This window comes from Gorilla gorilla, chromosome 10 (assembly GCF_029281585.2).
Source record: "Gorilla gorilla gorilla isolate KB3781 chromosome 10, NHGRI_mGorGor1-v2.1_pri, whole genome shotgun sequence".
NCBI lineage: Eukaryota > Metazoa > Chordata > Mammalia > Primates > Hominidae > Gorilla > Gorilla gorilla.
Window position 1 is genome coordinate 55,312,745 of NC_073234.2, and position 23,537 is coordinate 55,336,281.

A 23,537-nucleotide genomic window follows, 5' to 3' on the forward strand; every position below is an offset into this window, starting at 1 on the left:
TAAAGTGATTAAGTAAAAAGTCTTTAGGTATGTCAGAATCCTCTTTACTTAGGGCAAAATGTTTCAGGGTGAACCTGTGGTAGCCTTCATGGCCCATAGCCTAATTGCCTGCCCTTAGGGACACTAGAACAAATTGAAATTAATCATGTCCACTATGATTATATTTAGTTTCAAGGAATTCATAGATGGTAAACCTGTTGATTTATAAAATAATAATGATTATATAGAAATAGAATATTGAACAATGACACAATAATTGACATTAAGGAAGGCTGAAATTTTTGTTAATTTAAACCATAACTGTTAGATCTAACAATCTAAAATTAATCAAAGACATTTGAACTGATGAAATGTATATAGAGCCAGTATGCTAAAGCTTATCATCTATTCAGTTAGGAAGTTATTTATTTTACCCATATTGTGGGCAAAAACAATATATACTTATTGATAGCTTTTAATAAATATATCTGAGTTTGCATACTTTAGGAGGGTAAAGGACAGAGAAGTCTTGACACACATTGTAGTAGTGACAATTAATTATGATTTCCTACAGACAAGATAATCTCCAACACATACAAACACACACAGGTTAAGTAAATGGGATTTATTGGCCAGGCATGATGGCTCACGCCTCTAATCCCAGCACTTTGGGAGGCCAAGGAGGGTGAATCACTCGAGCCCAGGAGTTCAAGACCAGCCTGGGCAACATGGTGAGACCTCATCTCTACTGGGAAGAAAAAAAAAAAATTAGCCAGGCATGGTGGAGTATGCCTGTAGTCCCAGCTGCTTGGGAAGCTGAGGGGGGGAGGTTGGAGGATCACTTCAGCCTGGGAGGTCGAGACTACATTTATCTGTGATTATGCCACTGCACTACAGCCTGGGTGACAAAATAAGACCCTATCTCAAAAAAAAAGAGAGAAAGTAGGAATCATTATTTCCCACAGTTGCCGAGAAGTGATTAAAAATTTGGCCCTTAAAATAAGGTCATGGTTTGAAGACACATGTTTAAAGCATTTAAGAGTTCTTAACAATGTTTAATGGAACCTGCAGTATATGTGATGAGGATGTTCTTGATATCTGCTGGCATTCTTTTCCCTTTTACATAATATAAAATATTTCCCTTATCTTTTAAGTATTATTTTTAAAAATGTGATTAGTTTCCCATTATAAGCAGATTATTCTCCCTCCATTTTATACAAAATCACCCATTTTGTATAAAATGCCGACAGCTTCAGTATGAGAGAGTAAAGGTTAATGAAATCAAAATTCGGCAGTTGGCAAAGGCATGGTTTCTCTCATAAACTAGAAATGAAGTGTCTTATTAAGGTGACATGCAGTTCTTGAAGAAGTCAAACAATAGTGTTCAACATAGATGAAGGTTATATTTTTGAATTAATAATAAATACCAAAAAATCAAGATGTGAGTTCTTGACTTATGTCTGGACTGCAAATGTGTTTTATATACAGGTGTTTCTTTATGCAGTAGGTGGAGATTTGTCCATTCTGGTTGTTAGACTACTTTTAAGTAATATTTAATTACTTTTAAGTAATATAATTCAGTAAAGCTTTATCATCTGGAATTTTCAATCAATTTTTCCTCAAATTCTAATTTTAAAAAAATTAACCAGAACTAACCCAGACCCCTCTGTTATGTAGCGCTCTGTGAACAGTAATGTAAATGTACCTGTGTAGTACCACTAACATTAGTCCTTTATAATTTATAAAGTATTGTCAGATACATTTTTTAAATTTATTACGCCTATGCAATAGATGATCAGGGCTCTCTCCATCTTCATCCTTAGTGTGGGTTGGAGTGATTGCTAGCTCCACAAGAACTTTAACTTGTAGCTAATTTTTTCAGATCCACCACTATTTTCACCCTGTGAATTAATCCTTTGGGAAATGTTTTAGTAGAGCAAAGAGGATTTTTGCATTGTGAACACCCATTACCTAAAGCATATATCTAAAAGAATTTAAGTACTCTGTTTACCAGTAAGGTAAATTAACATGCATTTCTTTGTGCCTAGTTTTAAATGTCAGAATGTGTAAAATGATCTATATGGATAGTTTACTGAGTTTCTTGTTTTTACACTAGATAAAGTGTTGCCTATTAATTGTCAGAATAAATTAAGATTACATGTAATTCTCCCCAACTGGTATCTTGGAGAACATGAAAGGATTTTAAGTAGTTTGATGAAATGTGTTCTTACTAGGGGTTAATTTTATCACTGACAGCCATTTGTCCTTTAGGGATACACTCCTGAATGCTGGTATAAAGAACCACAGTTTCACTAATACAGATTGACAAAGACTGTCTTGAAAGAACTGGTTAAATGTGATAGGGAACATGTAGGCTGACTGCAGGTGAACAATTAATTTGGAAGTACAGGTGAGGTGTCTTAGAACCATAAATGAAAAAAGATAGGTCCTGGAAAATAGCTTTAAAATAAGCGTTAGCCACTAATGGTATGCATTTCTCAGTCATCTTTATTTGATTTTGAACTAGAATTTTGTATAACATGCTCTATTTTGTTAGTAGAGAGATAGATGTTCGAGATTCCCACAAACAGGCAAACCTACCTGTAAACATAGGTATTGAGATTTAGTCTTTAAGCACTTGTCTTAACACTTGTTTCTCTCTCTCTAAGAGGAGCTATCTATAAGCAGCGTATGTGATTGAGGATAGAGCAGCAGGAGGAAGCGAGAAATTAGAAATCGAGGATCCTGAATTCCCAAATAAGGAAGGTTTCTTGTTCTTACATTTAAATGTGGGTTTGTCTGAGCCGAGAATTTATAATGCTTCAGAATAGTAGGGTGTGTTTTACTGAAATCATTAGGAAGATTATTTTTTTCTATCAAAATTGCCTTCTTAACTGATACAACCTTAGTACAGAGCATTCACAGTAAAACATATGCTCTGTTTAATACACATTACACTGTAAAGCAGTGGGCAAATTCCATTAATTTTGTAGCTGTATCATAAAGCCAATGATGTTATTAGACTACTTGGTTATGAAACTGAATTAGATACTTTAAAAATTATTGAAAGTAATTCAAACAAGTGAGTCATTGAAGGATATTTTGTTGTATATAAGGAATCAAAATGGTAAATAATTGAAGGATATTTTTATTGTATTTAAGGCAACAAAATTTGAGATAATTTTCTTCAAAATTAAAATAAAAATAGAGTAAGTATTAGTTAAAATTTCTTTACATTAGTTTAAAATGTGAACTTTTAAAACCTCACAACTTGGAAATTTAATTGTAAATTTTACTCTGAAAACTAAAAACATCTTTGAGACCTTTCTGGATGGATATCTGCTGGATATAAGAGTGAGGCATCCTTGGGAGTTCCTTAAAATTAGGCCAGTCTGGGCCAGGTGTGGTGGCTCACGCTTGTAATCCCAACACTTTTGGGAGGCCGAGGTGGGCCAATCGCTTTGAGCTCAGGAGTTGGAGACCAGCCTGGGCAACATGGCAAAACCCGGTCTCTACAGAAAATACAAAAAATTAGCTGGGCATGGTGGTGCGTGCCTGTAGTCCCAACTACTTGGGAAACTGAGGTGAGGCCATCGCTTGAACCTAGGAGGTTGAGGTTGCAGTGAGCCGTGATGCCACTGCACTACACCCTGGGCAAGAGGGTGAGACCCTGTTTAAAAAAAAAATTATGATGGCTGAGTCTGTGTCAAAGAAAATTAACTTATTTTTTGGTGTTAACTAAATTATCCTTAGGAAATTACATTTTATATAGATTGTGATGATATATGGCAGTAGTTTTCCTCTTACTACTACTTTTTTTTCTTGTTTTTCCTTTGTGTTTTTGTAATACCAGTGGAGCCTTTTCTTAAAATGAAACTTTAGGCAAACCTAAGACAATTATGCTTAAGGAAAAAAAGGGAAAATCTTACTCAGAACTGTTTTTTGAAACGGATCAAATGGAATGGCTCAGAGCAGGTGTGATGGCTCCTCCTGTAATCCCAGCACTTTGGGAGGCTGAGGTAGGAGGATCGTTTGAGCACAGGAGTTCGAGATGAGCCTGAGTAACATAGTGAGACCCTGTCTCTATGAAAAAAGTTAAAAAAAAAAAAAAAAAAAGCTAGGCACGGTGATACATGCATGTAGTCCCAGCTACTTGGGAGGGTAAAGTGGAAGAATTGCTTGAGCCCCAGGAGTTCAAGCCTGCAGTAAGCTGTGATCAGGTGACTGCACTCCAGCGTGGGCCACAGAGTGAAACCCTGTGTTAAAAAAAAAAAAAAAGTAACAGCTTAGATTAAAACTGTCATAATTCAAAATTGTAAAGGAAGGCTGGGCACAGCAGCTCACACCATTAACCCCTCCAAGGCAGGTTGATCGCTTAAGCCCAGGAGTCCAAGACCACCCTGGGCAACATGGTAAAACCCCATCTCTATGAAAAATACAAAAATTAGCTAGGTATGGTGGCCTGTACCTGTAGTCCCAGCTACTCAGGAGGCTGGCATGGGAGGATCATCTGATCTCAGTCTGGGAGGCAAAGGCTGCAGTGACCCATGATAGCGCCACTGCACTCCAGCCTGGGGGACAGAGCAAGACCCTGTCTCAAAAAATAAAAAAAATAAAGAAAAAATTGTAAAGGAAAAAATGCAATTTAGCTGATGTCAGTAGAGGAAATTTAATAAAGAAAAAATGAGATTGTATGATTTGAGAGTCTTTGAAAGATTTGATGCATCTGATACAAATTTCTTGAACACGTGACTTTCTTTGGATCTTAGTGTCACAAATCAAAATAGCTAAAATAATGAAGTACTTGGATTTCCATCTACGTCATAAACTTTGCAAATTCCAATAAAAATTGTTAAGAACTCATGTCTCTCACTTGTATATGTATCATACTGTGGTTGTCTTTTGTTAATTAACCAAGTTTTTTTGTTACTAAAACTAGTTGATTACAAGACCTTACATAATATTTAGTATATGCCACACTTTCTTCTAGGAATTATTTATTCCCATAAAAACCTTAGAGGTTAAGTTATTTTTTCTCATTTTCACAAATAAGGTTACTGAGGCACAGAGAGACTGTAACTTGCTCAAGTTTATTAAAAAGATACGAAAGTAGTACAGTAAATTCATGGCCTCTATACATCTTAGTTTTTACAAAAAAAGAACAAATTTTCATTTATTACCGCATAACCTTTTTATTAATGTTTCTCTAAATTTACCTTTAAAATAGGAATAAAAAACATATTTTGAAGCTTTTGTAAAAATAGGAAGCACTAGAAATATTTCACTTTTAATTTTATTTATCTGTGTTTCAGAGATGGGATCTCACTCTGTTGCCTAGGCTGCAGTACGGTGGTGTGATCATGGCTTACTACAGCCTCTAACTCCTAGGCTCAAGGGATTCTCCTGCCTTGGCCTCTCAAGGTGTTGGCATTACAGGCATGCAGCACCATGCTCAGCCAGATTTCAACTTTTAAATATTTTTGAAAACCATAAATGTAGCATTAATATAATCTCTTAAGAAATTTCATACAGGGTATGCCACTGGGGTAAACAGCAATAGTTATGATGTTAAGTTCTTCGAACTAGACAATGCATTGTTAAAAAATATATGAACTTCTTTGTTGCTGAAGCAAAGCTTCTTAAGGTCAAGTTTTCTGTAGGGAAAGTAATAGCCTCCTAAATCCGTAGTACTTAAAAGTAGGCTGAACTGGCTTCTTCCAGTCTGAACCAATTTAATATAGTAAGGTCACATTTCCTAATTCAGATGTAAAGCTTTTTTCCCATTGAAGCTCACTTAAAAGAGAAAGAAAATAGTAACTCAGCCCATATTTTGGCTGCTCCCAAAGTGACTTGTGAGCTTTGTGAAAATGTGTTAAATGATCAAGGACCATACACAATCTGCTCTAGTTTTACTTGTATAAGCATGTCTTGATACAAGGTAAAACCCAGAAAGGCAAAGATCACATTTTTTACATAGGAATAATGTATCTAGTTTCCATTACTATCTTTGCTCTTTGAGACTATTGCTATTAGATTGTTAAAATTCCGTTTTATTTTTGTAACCATGGGTATTAATAATATCACCTTTTGGTACGCTCTTTGCAGAGTTTTCCCTCCTACCCTAATAGAAAATACACTTCATCTTAAATTCTTTAAATAATGTAAACCCATTCTTACACAAATATTTAGTAGTTTTATCAGAGAAACTCTTAGAGTTGATGCACAGGAATTTTAAAAGGACAGGAAATAAAGCAAGATAATAATGTTGACTTATAATCATAGTATCACTTAAGGACCAATTTCCTTAATAAATAAAGAGCACCTATAACTCAATTTGAAAAAGAGTAGCAACTTAGTAAAAACCTAAGCAAAGAACTTGAATAGGCAGCTTAAAGAAAAGGAACTTTGGATAGTCCTTAAAAATAGGAAAATATGCTCAACCTTACTCCTATAAAAGGAAATGTAAACTAAAAAACTCTTATTCATATGCTGTTAAGGATAAGGCAGCTCTGAATTACTAATATGAATCAATCTTAAGTTTATATATTAAAAAGATACACATATATGCATATGCAATGGATATCCACAAAAGGTTGTGTAAGAAACTGCCTCTGGAGTGGCCATCTAGGTGGCTGAGGGGAGGGGTGGAGGAGTACTTCATTTTCTTCATATCTTTCAAATGTTTTTATTGCTGGCACAACTGCCTATTTAATGTAACTAATTTGGGGGAGAATATTAAGTCATAGAATATTAAAATTTGTGAGGGACCTTTCGGAGCCATTTGGAGTGGCCCAAGTTTAGCGTAACAGCCAGCTTTACATCACAGAACTGCTGTCAGCCCAACTCATCTTTCACTATCCTAGTAGTTCTCAACTGGGCAGCATATCTTAATGGGATTTTAATAACAGATTCTGTCTCGTTCATCATTGTATTCCAACTATCTAGCATACAGGAGGTATTCAGTAAATGTTTGAATGAATGAAACAAATTTAAGGTATAAAAATATTTTTTTCTTTCGAAGATAGAGATAAAAATAATTTTAGTATGGAAAATTTATAATTGTATTTATAATTTTGATCTAAAGAAACATTTGTAAAGATATAATTTGTTAATCACTTTTCAGACACTGGCTTCATGTCCTATTGACCGTAAACCTTTTCAGGCAGTGTTTAAATTCAGTGCATTGGAAGGTTATGTTAAGGTAAGTCTTTTTATTCTGCAACATGAATTATGTAAAAATTAATTGAAGCTGTTTGACTTTGATTTCCAGTTTGTGTATATTTGAAAATTGTTCAACTTAAGGTTTAATATGTTATTTTAATCCTCCTTAGCATGATAAATTTATACCTTTCAACTAATATACTTAAATTCTGAACCTTTTATTCATTTGCCCCCTAAAGAGGGCATATCCATAATGATCACCTTGTAATATACCACAAAATGTATTAGATCTCTGATAATCTGAAGGACGTTTCATACTAAGGCTTAATTATAAAATACTTAACATTTTACAATATCTTGAATGCGAGGACTTCTTCCCATATTTCAAACAATTTAATTGGATAGCACTTTGAATACGTGTTTTCCATTGAAAAAATGTTTGAAATGAAGTATTAGATTCAAAGACCAACTCCCACAAAACCTTAAGTCCAAAATAACTGAAAACTGTGTTTTCCTGAAAAACATAATAATTTTGAAATTAGCCAATAAAATTAAATTCTGCTTACCTCATTAATGTTACTTACTGTTGTGAGCCATGATTATGATTTGTATTTATGTTAATTTTTTGCTTACCTGAAAAAACAAAAAAAATGTCTGAGTTGAGTAAGAAGAAAAGAGAAAAGGAGAAGAGTAGTAGTTAAGTATATGAGAAAGATTTCTTGATGTATCACTACCAAGTCATGAATGAAAAATAGCTAAAAATGAGAGTACTCAATATAAACATAAGTGATGCCGTTAATAGGAGAAACAAACCATTTTTAGGTAGCACTGTTAGTCTTTGTCCACTTGGTTACTGTCTATGTAAGTAGAAAAGGGGATGGAAGCAATGTACAACTATTTAATTATTTGTCTTTCTCAGTGTAGGTTTTTATAATTTGTTTTGATATATTTTTACCAGATGAATCTTGATGCAAGGTACAAACAGGACTGCAATTCAAATAAACGGTTTGCTTGTTGTAATTGTATAATTTTGCCATCAATGCAAATTAGTTTATATCTCAGAAAAAAGATAAAACATTATAGAAGTGTAATATAGTAAGTGTGGCTTTTCCTGAAGACATAGTCTCCATTTTTCCAAACGCTGTTTGTATGTATAATTACATTGCAAAAGATTCATTAGTGTAAAGTAGATTCCAAATATATTTTTCTGCGAAATTATGTTTTCTTGCTTAGAATAAAATTTTGTTTATTTGATAGAGTTTGTATTTTACTTAAAAGTTTGGTACAGTGCTAGTTTAATTTTTGTTTAACTTAAAAGGTATTTCTTGGCACATGAGATATCTTCCACATTCTCTTAAGTGCCTTCCCTAGACCTTTACTTCTTTCGAATCTTCACTTCATTATCTTTTTCCCTTTGCAATTGAACTTCTTGAATTCTACAACTACCTCTTCTCAATTCTTACTCACTTTTCAGTTCCCATAGAACATTTACCTCTATTATCTTATTTTACAAACACTACCCTCACCAAGGTCCAGGCTCAGACTTCCACATTCCATGGTTTGTTTTCTGCGTGTAGTGCTGCTGACTACCCTCTACTTCCTTCGGCTTCTAAAACATCCTTCTCTTGTGGGTATGTATGTATGTGTGTATGTATGAATGATTGTTTTACTTCTCTGTCCTTTCACAATCTTCTTTGTCATATCCCTACCCTCCTGTTCCTTTTCTTAATCATTAGGACTCATAGGATCTTCATTTAAATTCTTTCAGTATACTTTTCTTTCTAAGTCTTCTCAGCTATTATACTTCAGTAGCTTTAAGTACTACCTATATTTGGATGCTTCTAAAATTCTGTCACTGTCCTAGACTTCTTTACTGAGAGCCAGACCTGTATTTACAACCACTTGTGCATCTCTATCTGGAATACCAACAAAATCTGACATTAACAAACTCCAAATTAATCATATTCCCTACCCCTTTCCCCAGCCCCAGTTGTTAATGGAATCACAGCCCTAGTCACCAAGATCAGAAATATCTGGGACTTTTCCAGTTTTCTCTCCCTCATCTGTTTTTTTCTGCTCAATGTCTTAAATATGTTTCTTCTGTATCCCTCCATTGTTCCCTCTTTGTAGACCCCTATTCTTTCATCTAACTAGTGCTGTCTGATAGAAGTATACTATAAGCCACTAAATAACTAAAATTTTAGGTAAGCATCCTAAAATAATAAAAAAATGAAATAAATTGAATGATATATTTTATTTTTAATCCAATATATCTAATGTATTAGCTCAACATGTAATATTTTAAAATTATTATTGAGAGATTTTACATTCTTTTAAAAAATTATACTAAGTCTTTGAAATCTTGTGTCTATTTTATACTTGCGGCACATTCCAATTTAGACGAGCCACATTCCAAGCACTGAGTAGCCATATGTGGCTAGTGACTGTTGTCTTGGACAGCATAGATCTAGTCTATCTTAAGAGCTTTCTTTTTGATTTCCTGGTTTTTATAGTCTCTCCTTAACTGGTTGATTCCCCATATCACACCAAAGTTATCTTCCTAAAAACAAATTTGATCATCGCATTCACTTGCTTTAAAAAGTCCACTTACTCTCTGATGCCTGTAGATTTTCTTATTCAAGAACCTTTACAGTCAAGTCCTAACACATTTCACCAATTTCACATCTAGCTACTCTGTTTTTACCTGTCTACATTGGCTTCTCACTGTTCCTTACAACTCTGTTCTTTCCTCCACCTAGAATATTTTTTTCTTAGACCAATTCCTAACTATCCTTTAAGACCAACTCATACATCATCTACTCATTAAAGTCTTCTGTGACATCCTCAGTTAATTTCTGAGTCCTATATGTATATACAAATCTGTGTTCATATCTCTGTTATAAGCACTTAATCTGTTTATGCTTAGCTGTCACTATTTTGTTTCCACAGAGCTAAGCACACTTACTAAGCTTATGGTTTAGCATGCTTGAATGAATAAGCATATGTATTTGGACTACACTTTTTAATTGGACAGTTTTGTTTCTGTAATTTTAATCATTTCAAGGAAGAATTTAAAAAGTTATTTGTAAGGCTGGATTGTTGCTCTAAATTGATTTTGCTTTTCTCATAGGTTCAAGTAAAAAAACAGCTGAGAGAAACAAAAGACAAGAAAAATGAAAACTCATTTGAGAAACAGGTCTCCTGTCATGAAAATTCTAAAAGCTGTATAAGGTTAGTGATTAACTTTAGAAGTGGCATGCAAATGAGTGGAACAGAAGTTAACTAGTACAAAAAAGGTATTAAAAAAATGAAGTGGGGTTTAAATGTATTTAATCACTTATTCACAAGCACACACTTGATAATTTAAGGAGGGACTAGCTGAAATCTGAGAATCTGATTTGAGCTCTACTCTGTTTTTGGTGAAGAATTGGTTCTGGCTGGGCATGGTGGCTCACTCCTATAATCCCAGTGCTTTGGGAGGCTAAGGTGAGAGGATCACATGAGACCAGGAGTTTGGTACCAGCCTGGGGAACATAGTGAGGACCGTCCTCCCCTCCTCTGTCTCTACTAAAAAATAACACAAAATAAAAAGAATTAAAAGAATTCGTTCTTTTCAGTTTTATTTCTGAATCTGTTTTAGACCAAACCTTTTGTAAAATAAAATGTTCAGCAATGTAAAATTTCTGAATGCTGGCCAGGTGTGGTGGCTCACACCTGTAAGGCTAGCACTTTGGGAGACTGAGGTGGGAGGATCACTTGAGCTCAGGAGTTCAAGACCAGCCTAGGCAACATAATGAGACCCTGTCTCTACTAAAAATTTACAGATTAGCCGGGCATGGTGACACATGGCTGCAGTTCCAGCTACTCAGGAAGTTGAGGCAGGGAGATATCTTGAACCCAGGAATCTGAGGCTGCAGTGAGCTATGATCACACCAGTGCATTCCAGCCTGAGCAACAGAGCAAGCCTCTGTCTCAAAAACAAACCAAAATTCTGAATGCTTACCCTCATTTTTGTACTTAATCACATACCAATATTAAACACCTAATAGATAAGCATTGGTGCTCATACCACACTGTGAATAGCACTGATCAAGTTATTTATGGACAAAAAGTACGGAATACCTAATAGTATAGCACAACATTCTTCATCAGTTATAATTTAAGCTGTTTATTAACCTTCACATACTGCTTTCCTGTGTTGCAGCAGGCACTTGCTGTCTACTATAACAAGTGTTTATGTTAAAACATTTTTTTAAATATACAGGTTTCTTTTTTTTAGTTGCTGTTAAAACCATTGCCTATTTTAACATAAATGCCTAGAAATGCGGTGTTTAATACTTGAGTTTAGTAGGTGTTTAACACATTTTTGAGGTAAATTGAATATGAGTAGTACACTGGAAATTAAGTAATGCTTAAATAACTTGTTCTAATACATTTGAAACTTAAGCTCATTTTGATCTGAAATGTATTTAGAGCTGTCCAAGAGTTGAATTTTTAAGTCAATATGTTGTCAGATTCATAATTAAATCTATGATTCATTAGTACTTTTCATCAGAATACTAATTTCTTAAAAGAGTAAGTTTATTTAGTTCCTAAAACAGTTGGCAGTAGTCACTGAGGTTAATTCAACCTATCACTAATTTATAACACTGTAAGCTCCTTAGATGTTAACTTTTGGGTAGTTATGGCATTCTTTAAGAATGTGAAGAATGATTCAGATCCCTTCTGCTAGAAAAATACACGTTTACAGACATAAAACTTTGTATATGATTTCAAGGTATTCATGGAATACCCACTCCAAGAGCCTACCCATGAGCCTCAAAGTTAGTAACTGCATTAGACCAAATTTTATAATTATTTCTGAAAAATACTTATCAGCTTTGGTTCTTGCATTTGTATTTACATAGTAGATAGTAGTACACTTTTCCCAGGCATAGTGAAGAAATAACCTTTTGGTAGAAATACTTTTAATTCTTGATACAACTCATATCACTGGCTGTGACAGTATCATAGATATGCATTTTTTTTTTCTACCTCAAAATAACCCAATTCTCTTGGCTCTTGCCAAGGGTGTAGTGGTCATCACAGAATTACCTATAAGGCTCACAGCTCTTATTTGAGTCTAACATAGCAAAAGTCGTCCCCATATTTAACTGCTTTTTCTGAGATTTGTCATAAGGAAATAACAGCTGCAAAATTAATAATTTGCCTTTGCCCACCAAGGCATAGCTTAACTATTTTTCCCAAGGTGGAAAATCTCTGTCAGCTGTTGGATATTTACATTATACTCTTTTTTGGAGTCTTGGATGTTTTTAGTAGTCCTGTCATTCAGTCTTCTATTTACTGGATACTTGGTCTTCCAACACACAGACAAACTCCATTCAATTTTGCCTCTCCCTTCCAAAGCAATAAAACCCTGGGACCTCTCTGTTTCTGATACTTTTTACCAGTTCCAAAGAAGGCATTGCAGTGGTATTTTGTTTCTTGGTAGTGAACCTCCATTTTAAGTCATTGTAGAGAATGGTAACTGAGTGAGGAGTGAAACTAATCATGCTTTCTTTGCTAGAATTTCCTAATGGTCCTTTTAAAAAAGATAATATCTGCTTACCTCTAGTCTGCATGGCTCAATAGCCAGTTAGTCATGATCAGCCAGTAAGATTGTTGTTTAAAGACTGAGATGAGGCCAGACGTGGTGGCTCATGCCTGTAATCCCAGCACTTTGGGAGGTTGAGGTGGGAGAATCGCTTGAGATCCGGGGTTTGAGACCAGCCTGGGCAACATAGTGAGACCTCGTGTCTAGTAAAAAAAATAATAATAAGAATAAGAATAAAAAATATATTAGCCAGGCATGGTAGCTTACACCTGTAATTCCAGCACTGAGAGAGGCCAAGGCGGGAGGATCACTTGAGCCCAGGAGTTCAAGAGCAGCCTCAGGAGCAAAGGGAAACTCTCTGCAAAAATAGAAAAAATTAACCTGACAAGGTGGTGCATGCCTGTAGTCCCAGCTACTCAGGAGGCTGAGCTGGGAGGATTGCTTCTGCCCAGGAGGTCAAGACTGCAGTGAGCCGTGATTGCACCACACCAGTCCAGCCTGGGTGTCAGCAAAATCCTGTCTCAAAAAAAAAAAAAAAGACTGAGATAATACAACTCAATAGATATTAAAACCTAACTTGACATTCTAATATCTCATAGGAGTCTGTGAGAATATCCTTAAACCATTTACCAGATTTCAGCATAGTTACCAAAATCAGTGCATGATAGATTTCATTTTGATGGAGGAGAATGAAAATAAGTGAGCAAAATGACAGTTTTTTTCTTAATTCTTTCCTGTCTTTATTGATGTTTACAGAAGAAAAGCCATCGTAAGAGAAGATCTATTAAGTGCAAAAGTTTGTGACTTGAAGTGGATACATAGTAAGTTACTTTTTGCTTGTGTATTCTACCTTTTTTGTTGTTGTTTTTTAATTTAATGGTTGTGTCAGAGTTCTCATCAGTAACACTTCAGGCTGGAAAATAGTCCTCAGAACTCTGTACATTGTGTTAAATCCTACATAAATTTTGTTTTCATGGAGCAATTTATACTGTTTTCTGCCCCTTTTTTTCTTCTTGCTTCTCTTAAAAGGGGTGTGTGTGTGCGTGTGTTGGGAGAAAAGAGTGTTTCACAATTTCTTGGTGTTGACCAGCTCATACTGTGGCCTTATTCCACCCATTAGTGAAGTCCTTGGGGGAGATGAGATTTAAATACCTTGTGGGCCAGTTACTGTAAGCAGTAGCAAAGGAAGACTGTGACAGCAAGAAAGTAATTCACAGTTCCTGAAGGAAATTGTAGTTTGGCCTCTAGCCTTACTTCTAATTTGAAACTTTAGAAATAAAGCATCTCTAACATATTTATCTACATGAGCAGTTAAATATTCCTGTCTTCTGTTTTTGTCTGGTACATGATTTTCTAATACACAGGAAGGCTTTGCAGCAGAGCCTGAATAAAAATGACAACATCCATAGTTCTTTGTGACTCCTCCTTGGGGGTTCAGGCTGTTTATTCTGTCCCAAAGAACATCTTACTATGATCTGTTTGTAAGCAAGGAGGTGGGCATTTATTTTCCAGACTAAGTCACAGTGAATTTCCACTTACAGCTAGAACTAGTGAATTAGTGAGCTGTGAAAGAATTAATTTATTGTTTTAAAAAGTGAATAACTTCATTTTTTATGCACCATGAATACCAAGTTGTTGGTTTTTTGTTGGCTTTGTTTTTGATTAGAATTAATATGATCCCTCAGGTTAGATTTACAGATTAACAAATGTTCTGCCTTTGAAATTTTACTATTAAAGTAAAATTGAAGCAAAAGTTGTTTTGATCTCTGGACTTTTGTGGTTAAAAAGGCATTTTTCTTTTGTCAGCTTTAGATATGAAAACAGTCTTTGCTTTTCTATGTCATTGCTGTAGATTAGCATTCTTTTTTAATGAATAGCATTTGCTTGCCAATTCTAAGAACCAATATAAAATTTACTGCTGAGGAAGATTAAATGATGTTACAGATTTTCTCTAGATAATTTGGCCCACTAAATTATGCTAGTCTTAGTTTTAAGACCACTGACAACTGTAATTTTCTTAAAGTGTTTATCTCTTGCCTGGGCTCATTTTTAGAAGGTGAAATACAGGAAAATCTTAAATTCCATATGCTTCAGTATAGTAAAGCTCATTTATAAGCATCTATGATTAATTCTGATTTGAGATTTTGTTTTACTGTTTAGAATGTGGCATATTAGATTGGATAGCTATTTTAAAATTATAATGAGGAAAAAAACAGTTTCTGCCAGAAGGTTAGCATTGTCTAAGGCCTGTAACTCAATGCTGTATCTACTTAAGATGCCTGAAGTCATTTGTTTGGTTTAGGATAGGCAGAAATACTCATTATACTTTGAGTGGGTAATACAAGAGTGCTGATGCTGAGGTAATTATGAGCAAATGTCTTCACTGACCAACCTGGACTGATTTGAAGGGAACTGGGTATGGTAGTTACCCTTGTCCATGGGGGATATGTTCCAAGTAGATGCCTGAAACTACAGATAGTACCAAACTCTGTGTATATTTTGTTTTTTCCTATATGTACATACCCATGATAAAGTTTAATTTATAAATTAGGTGGTGGAAAGATTAACAATAATGAATAATAATATAGAACAATTATAACAATATACTGTAATAAAAGTTAGGTGAGCGTGGGCTCTCTCAAAATTTCTTAGTGTACTTACTCTTCTTACTCTTCTTGTGATGAAGGTAGAGTGACACAAGATTTCATCATGTTATTCAGAATGGTGTACAATTTAAAACTTAAGAATTGTTTGTATCTGGAATTTTCCACTTAATATTTTTGGGCTGCATTTGACCACAGGTAACTGAAACTGCAGAAAGAGACACCATGAATAAGGGGGGACCACTTTACTCATGGATTATCCATTTCGTTATTAATAGTTTTGCTATGATGTTACTTTTTACTAGGGAAATTTGATAAGTCTAACATGGTCAGTTTTTCTTCTTATATTGAAATAGATTATTTATTGGATGAAGCAGCTTATATTTAGATATTACATTTGATGAAAATTATTCAGGTTTAAATTCTAGATTCATACTCAATACGTACTCAGTATTGGATGTTCATACTCGGAGAAGCAAAAGGGAATTGAGATCACTCATACATTCAACAAATACCTAACTATACTGAGCACAGTGACTCTTAGGGGTATAGTAGTGAACAAAAACAACAAAGTGCTTGTCAATGGGATCTTCTCATAGACAAACGCAAATATAAATATATATAAAACAGGTGGTAATAAATGCTTTAAAGAAGAATAAAGCTGGGTAAAAGGTTAAAGGGTGATGACATTGTGGAGATGACAGTTTATTTAAAGTGTTAGGGAAACCCTCTTGAATAAAGATATATTTGAGCAGTGACCTTCAAGAAGTAAGAAGTTAAGCCATGAAGATATCTCAGGGAATCTTGTTTGGGGCAAGGGAACAGCAAGTGTAAAAGCCTGAGACAGGAATATTCTTGGAATGTCTCCAAAGAATAGCAAGGAAGTTAGTGTGGCTAGAATGACTGAATTAGGTAGATGGAGGAGAAAGAGTAAGACATAAGGGGAGATCATTTAGGGCCAATGTGAGCTAGGGAGTGTTTTCAGGAGTAACGTGATCTGGTACATTTTAAAAGGATTACTCTGGCTGTGAAGGGAAGAAAATCACAGACGAATAAGAGTAGAAGTGGAAATTGACTATTTAGGTGGCTTTTTTCTTTTTTGTTCTTTTTATTTTAGGTGACGTTTTTCTAGGCCACAAATTGTAGTGGCTTGGGCCAATGAGATATTAGTGGAGATGATGAGAAGTGGTTCCATTCTGCATGTACCATTGATCCTTGAAAACACAAGAGTTAGGGGTACCCCTGCACAGTCAAAAATCAGTGTATTACTTTTGACTGCCTCAGAACTTGACTACTGATAGCCTGCTGTTGACTGGAAACCTTACAGATAACATAAACAGTTGATAAACACATTTTATATGTTATATGTATTATATACAGTGTTCCTACAATAAAGTAAGCTGGAGAAAGAATGTTATTAAGAAATCATAAGGATGAGAAAATACATTTACTGTTCATTGAGCAGAAGTGGATCATCATAAAGGTCTTTGTCCTTGTTGTCTTCACATTGAGTGGGATAAGGAAGAGAAGGGGTTGGTTTTGCTGTCTTGGATGGCAATGGCAGAAAAGGTGGAAGGGGAGGCAGGAGAGGCAAGCACACTCAGTGTAACTTTTATTGAAAAACATTCATGAATAAGCAGACCCATGGAGTTCAAACACATGTTGTTCAAGGGTCAACTGCATCGTACTTGAAAGATGAAGCTAACAGGATTCATTGATGGATTGGATATAGGCTACAAGAAAGAAGGAAGTCAGGGTTGACTACAAGGTCTTGACCTAAGGAACTGGTAAAATAGGAGTTGCCAGTTACTGAAATGGGGAAGGCTGGTGGGAGAACGTTTGGGAGGGTATAATGAAGAATTCTCTTTTGGAAGTAGAATGGTGGTGGTTTTTGGGAGCGGGGAAAATAGGGAGATGTTTGTCAAGGGATTCAGAGGTTCAGTTATGCAAGATGAATAAATTCTGGATACCTAATGTATAGATGTACAGCAGTGTGGATATAATTAATAATGGTGTATTGTACACTTGAAATTTGCCAAGCCAGTAGATCTTGTGTTCTCACTACAAGAAAAAGGGAGAATGGTAACTGTGAGGTGATGCATATGTTTAGTTTGTGGTGATTATTTTCACAATGTGTACATATATCAGAACATTAAGTAGTATACCTTAAATATATACAATTTTTGTCAATTGTACCTCAATAAAGATGACAGGCAAATTCGTTTTTCGATAAGTAAGGTGTGTACGACCATAGAGATGCTCTGAAGAAATTGTATATTTGCATTTCATGTACAAATAAGATCTACTCATCTTCATGTTATTTTAATGGTGAACAGTTTTTGTTGGTATATGTTTATTTATGCTTGACTCCTCAGTTAAATTGATGGTTTCTTCCAGTTGGCATTTCTTTTCTCACTCTTGAGTTCAGGCAGAATGTTTAAGACTAATGATGATCAGAAATAAGATTGAGGCAACGTGGCGAAACCCACCTCTACAAAAAATACAAAAATTAGCCAAGTGTGGTGATATACACCTGTAGTCCCAGCTACTCGAGAGGCTGAGGTGGGAGGATCACCTGAGCCTGGGGAAGTTGAGGCTGCAGGTGAGTCATGATCATGCCACCGCACTCCAGCGTGGGCGCCAGAGTAAGACCCTTTCTCAAAAGAATAAATAAAAGGAAATAAGACTGAAAAGGAAGATTGCTATGCAAGTAGACACAATTAAAAGTTTTTTTCATTGAGATACAATGCGGTGAAACTGTTTTGGATAAACTAACCTGGTTAAAGTATTCCAAAAGGATGGGAAGCCAAGTAATCTGTTAGAAAGTTTCTAAAGATGTCAAAAGAGGAGGTTAATAAGATAACTCTGTCTTCTGAGATTATGTATTAACATCATTTTGTGAAGTCTTTTTTAAAAGGCTAAATGTCTTGTCCAAGATCACATTGCTAATAATTGGAGCCACCAGAATTTGATCCAGTCTTCTGACTCTATATCCAATGCCACTTTCTACTACAAAATAATACCAAAGCATGATATTGTTAGTGTTACCGACCTTAATTAAGCCTCTCACTTTATGGTTGTCTGCAACCTTTGTAACTGAAATTATTGCCATTCTGATGGATCTTGTTTGGATGTACTTTTGAGCTCAAAAATAATTTTTAATGTAAAATTAGTTCTCTTTCATTTTGATAGCAGAATGTCTGCTCCCCACTTATCAGTTAACTGTGATTTTTTTTTTCCTTCAGGCTAAAGGTCATAAATCATAGCTGTAAGATTAGAACCTTTAAGAGTTTTTGCCTTTAATTTGGACATTTCTTTTGTTTTTAATTTTTCTTTTAATTTTCACTTTCTTATGAGGTTTCTTAGACAGTATTTATTAACAAACTGACTAATTAGAAGACTAAGAGAACCTGTAAGTGTAACTTGGAATTATTGCAAAGTTTAGGGGTAGAAATGAGCCTGTCATGCAACAGAAAAGACAGCTTGTATCCTTAAATGTTGACATTTGATGACTAAGCAAGGAACCAAGAGACAAAGTCACGAAGGTAGAGTTAGTGGGGGATTGTGCAAATTGAATACATCTTTATTTACCCAGTTACACTGAACAGAAACCATGATATAGCCTAAGGATAATTTAAATTTCTTTTTATAAAAGAACTACTTGAGAAACTGTTGTCTGTCTCTTTATCTAGGATTGATTGGTTAGATTTTAGAAGCAACTCTACTTAGCTTAGCTTCTTGTTTTCTTATTTATTTATTTATTTATTTATTTGAGATGGAGTTTCGGTCTTGTTGCCCAGGCTAGAGTGCAATGGCACGATCTCAGCTCACTGCAACCTCCGCCTCCTGGGTTCAAACAATTCTTCTGTCTCAGCCTCCCAGGTAGCTGGGATTACAGGCATGCGCCACCATGCCCAGCTACTTTTGTATTTTTAGTAGAGACGGGGGAATTTCACCATGTTGGTCAGGCTGGTCTCAAACTCCTGACCTCAGATGATCTGCCCGTCTCGGCCTCCCAAAGTGCTGGGATTACAGGCGTGAACCACTGCACCTGGCCAAACTTCTTTAATTTCTTAAAGTTTTGTGAAGCAGGATGGGACTGTTCTTTAAACATAGGTGTGTGACTTTCTGTCTGAAGTCATTTGTTATACAGTAATCAAACTAATGAATAGAGCTTGTGAAGTTGCGAATTCTTATATCTTGATTAGAGATTATTATAGCCTATAAATATAGTATACTATTAGTTAAAACTTCAGCAGGTCTAATAGATGGTTTTACGGGAAGTCAAGCCCCTTGAGTTTTGTACAGTTTTTACCATTAAAACACCTGTGACTTTAGTAAAATTATATAAACTGTCTAGTTTTCTCATATAATGAAGATGATGTTGCCACACTAGAGGTATAGTGAAAGGTTAGACAGCAAACCTATTAGCAAATTTGTTGAGGAAATATCACTTTCTTTCTTCTGTCATACTAGATAACTGAATTATACATTTTTGTTTTTAATCTCCTTTATGTTCACTTTGTTTCTTGGAATGAACATTAATCTTTGGTTTGGGATAGTAGTTTATAATTGATATAGTTTACAGACAGGATCTCCCTTTCAGGCATTTCTTAATGTAGTACTTCTTTAAGTACATACTAGATCCATCTAATTATGTCTTTATTAAACTTCGGAATCAATTAGTCAGACTTTAATTGGATGCCTGCCAAGTACTGGATTCTAAGCTCAGAGCCTTTATTATACTTGTTTGTATCGTACAAAAGGATGTTTTCATGAAACATCCTTTCGGATTAGTGTTTCATGAAACATGTTTAGGGATATGCTGAATTAACATAAATAAAACAAGCTTCTAGTTAAGCATAGCAGATTGAGTACTTGTTTAATGCTGTGATCCCTCTCATCCCAAATCTCTACTAAAATGACAATAAAGGAATGAAAGAAAAGTGTGTTTTTTGTTTGTTTTTTTTTGTTTTTTTTTTGAGATGCAGTCTCGCTCTTGTCACCCAGGCTGGAGTACAGTGACACAATCTCAGCTTACTGCAACCTCCGCCTCCCAGGTTCAAGTGATTCTACTGCCTTAGCCTCCTGAGTAGCTGGGATTACAGGTGCCCGCCATCATGCCCGGCTAATTTTGGTATTTTTAGTAGAGCAGGGTTTCACCATGTTGGCCAGGCTGGTCTCGAACTCCTGACCTCAGGTGGTCCGCCAACCTCGGCCTCCCAGAGTGCTGGGATTACAGTTGTGAGCCACTGTGCCTGGCCGGAAAGAAGAGTTTTAAGCCACAAAGTTTAAGCCACAAAGACAAAGTTGGAGAGAGGGGGACAGCACATAAGTGTCCACAAAATAGAAAGTAAAACAGTATGAGGGGGATGGTAAATTGTCTTAGCAGAAAGCTGATACATAGACATTTCATGGGAAGAATGGAGTTAAGAATCTCAAGACAGTTCACAGACCATCAAACCTTAGCAAGTTGAGTTTGGAGGCCTCCATTATCTGTGAAGGCAGAGATATGGGGTGGTTTTAGAAAACAGAATTGGTTAAAAATTTTTAGATCCTGAAGATTCCTGGCTGTGGGTAGAGGAAGGGGAGTACCCAATGAAAGACTAGAGATTTACTCTCTAAAATGAGTATTTGAACCAGATTTAAACTTTAGCATAAATGGTGGTACAGGAAACAACAGAGAGGGAAATTAAGTCAAATGATGAGGCTTCTAGTCCCCTACCTAAGAGCATTTTTCAAAGCACTGGCAGTCTTGATTATTATAATTTTCCAAAGTAGGAAATAAGGGACATCTTTTGGAAAACTGACTTGCCCAAAAGAAAAGACTTAATGTCATTTGAGAGTCTCCCAATGAAGTAACCAGATGTCTGCTTGATCACCCTACAGTGAAACACATTAGCTGAAAGGCTCTGACCACCCATCTACACCATTTTCAATCAATATTTTAGTGTCCCGCAATCAATCAAGGATCTCCAGATGTTTGAGGGAAATCAACATAATAGAGATCAAAACAAAGACAAAAGCAACCTGATGGGACAGACCCAATGCTGAAAAATAGGGAATAACTTTAAAAAACTTAATATCCTCAAAGCCTGAAAGAAGGGATATTTTATCAATGATACAAGAAAAATAATATTTAAGAAAAAGCTTTTAGAAGTTAAAAATATTACAGCAAAAATACAAAAATTCAACAGGAGTAGAAGATAAGTTCTTAAGTCTCAAAGTAGGACTAAAAGTCAAAGAGATGATAGGATATTCATTTAAGAGATTCAATATCGAATAATAAAATTTCAGGAAGGAAAAATGCAAAAATTTATTTTTAAAAAAGTAATACAAAGGAAATTTTTTCCGTAATAGTAGAGCACAGGTGTCCAGATATGAAGAAATAATATAATACTTAGTAAATGAAAAAAAAATCATACCAAATACTTCATAAAGTTCTAGAAGTCTGAGGATGACAAGAGAGAGAGTAAAAACAGACCACATAGAGGATTGGGGTTACAGAGTCATCAACAATAGTTGGAGTAGTGAAGCAATGCCTTGAAAACTCTAGGGAAAATAATTACTAACCTAGACAATTCTATAACCTATCAAACTATCCATCGTGCACTAACTCAGAATTCCCACCCTTTTCCATTTCTGCTGGAGGATGTATGTGTATACTTCACTAAATGAGATAGTAAATGGAAGAACAATGTGAGATTCAGAAAATGAGTTCCAACTCAGGAAAGGATTAAACAGGACAAAGAGGATTATTGGGATAATGACAAAGGACAATCCCAGAATGACTATTGAACAGCAGCTTTGAGAGTTACCAGTTCATATTGGACCAGGACAAAGAAAGAGTTTTGCCAGGAGAGTGGGGAACAAACTTTATGGATGAGTTGTTGTGTTTGAGTGTATTAAACTCAGATTTATACTTTTGTTGTAGTTAGCTAAATTAATGATGGGTAATAAGGAAGAAAAGGAAAAGAGAAAACAAAGACATTATTAACCCTAGGAAAATACCTGAAGCTGGCTGGGCGTGGTGGCTCATGCCTGTAATCCCAGCACTTTGGGAGGCCGAAGTGGGTGGATCACCTGAGGTCAGGAGTTCAAGACCAGCCTCACCAATATGGTGAAACCCCATCTCTACTAAAAATATCAAAATTAGCCAGGCGTGGTGGTGTGCGCCTGTAGTCCCAGCTGCTCAGGAGGCCGAGACAGGAGAATTGCTTGAACCTGGGAGGCAGAGGTTGCAGTCAGCTGAGATTGTGGCACTGCACTCCAGCCTGGCCAACAAAGCGAGATTCTGTCTCAAAAAAAAAAAACAAAAAAAAACCACACATAGAGTAGTGTAAGGGTGTTATTTAGTAATAAACAAGTAAATGTTAGAAGAAACAGCCAAAGGATTTGATGAGTGCTTTGGGGAAGCAGAAATCAAGAGTGGGTATTTCCATAATTTTTCTTTATAAGTTTGGAAGTACTGTTTGACATCTTAAAGTATGTACATGCATTACTTTGATAAAAATTAAATGAAAAGGCGTATCACTGCCCGCCAAAAACAGACAAGTAGGGTGGATTTGTGAAACGATCTTCAGGAAACCACAATTTAGACAAATTCACCAGTATCAAATACTTTAGAGATTGCCATTGAAGCTGCTCAGTAATTACCTGAGAATTACCCAGAAATATGTGAAACAGCTTTTGAACTGGATTTTCACATGTAGCATTGCTCAGAGAAAACTAACAGTTCTTTCAGTAGAGAGCATTTTATCTAATGATGGCTTTCTGAGATAGGTTTCCAAATGAAAGAATGCTATGTAAACACTACATACTCGTTAAGTGTTGAGTGAATGCAACCTGAAACAAAACAACTCAGCATCCTTAGGGCATAAAAGACACTATGTAGGTATAGCACAGCAATTCTATGTCTAGCTGAAGGAACATGGTTATTTCTAAGAGTGTTATCTGTGTACCTACCACACATTTTTACTTCTTGCCTCTTAAGCCATTTAAAAAAATCAGCGTATCATCTTTTAGATATAGATTTTCAAAGGGGTAAGGCAGTAAGTTCCGGAACTCAGCCTGTTCGCCTTCCACTAACATTGAAATTACATTTGTTACAGTAGTTCTGAGAGGGACTTGTGCAAAACCAAACAGCTGTTGTATAATAACTAAAAAGGAAATTAGTATGCTATTAAGTAGAAAGTAGGCTA

General features: G+C 35.5%; 1 protein-coding gene across 7 annotated transcripts in view; it reads left to right on the plus strand.

Annotated features, from left to right (window-relative positions):
- Positions 1-23,537, plus strand: part of SCAF11 (SR-related CTD associated factor 11) — a 77,913-nt gene that overhangs the window by 38,258 nt on the left and 16,118 nt on the right. For all 7 annotated transcript variants that reach the window (XM_055357385.2, XM_055357384.2, XM_063694045.1 and 4 more), the window contains 3 exons: positions 7,103-7,180; positions 10,271-10,371; positions 13,490-13,554. In XM_055357385.2, coding sequence (XP_055213360.1) covers positions 7,103-7,180; positions 10,271-10,371; positions 13,490-13,554 — 244 coding nt within the window. The remainder of the gene's footprint in view (positions 1-7,102; positions 7,181-10,270; positions 10,372-13,489; positions 13,555-23,537) is intronic.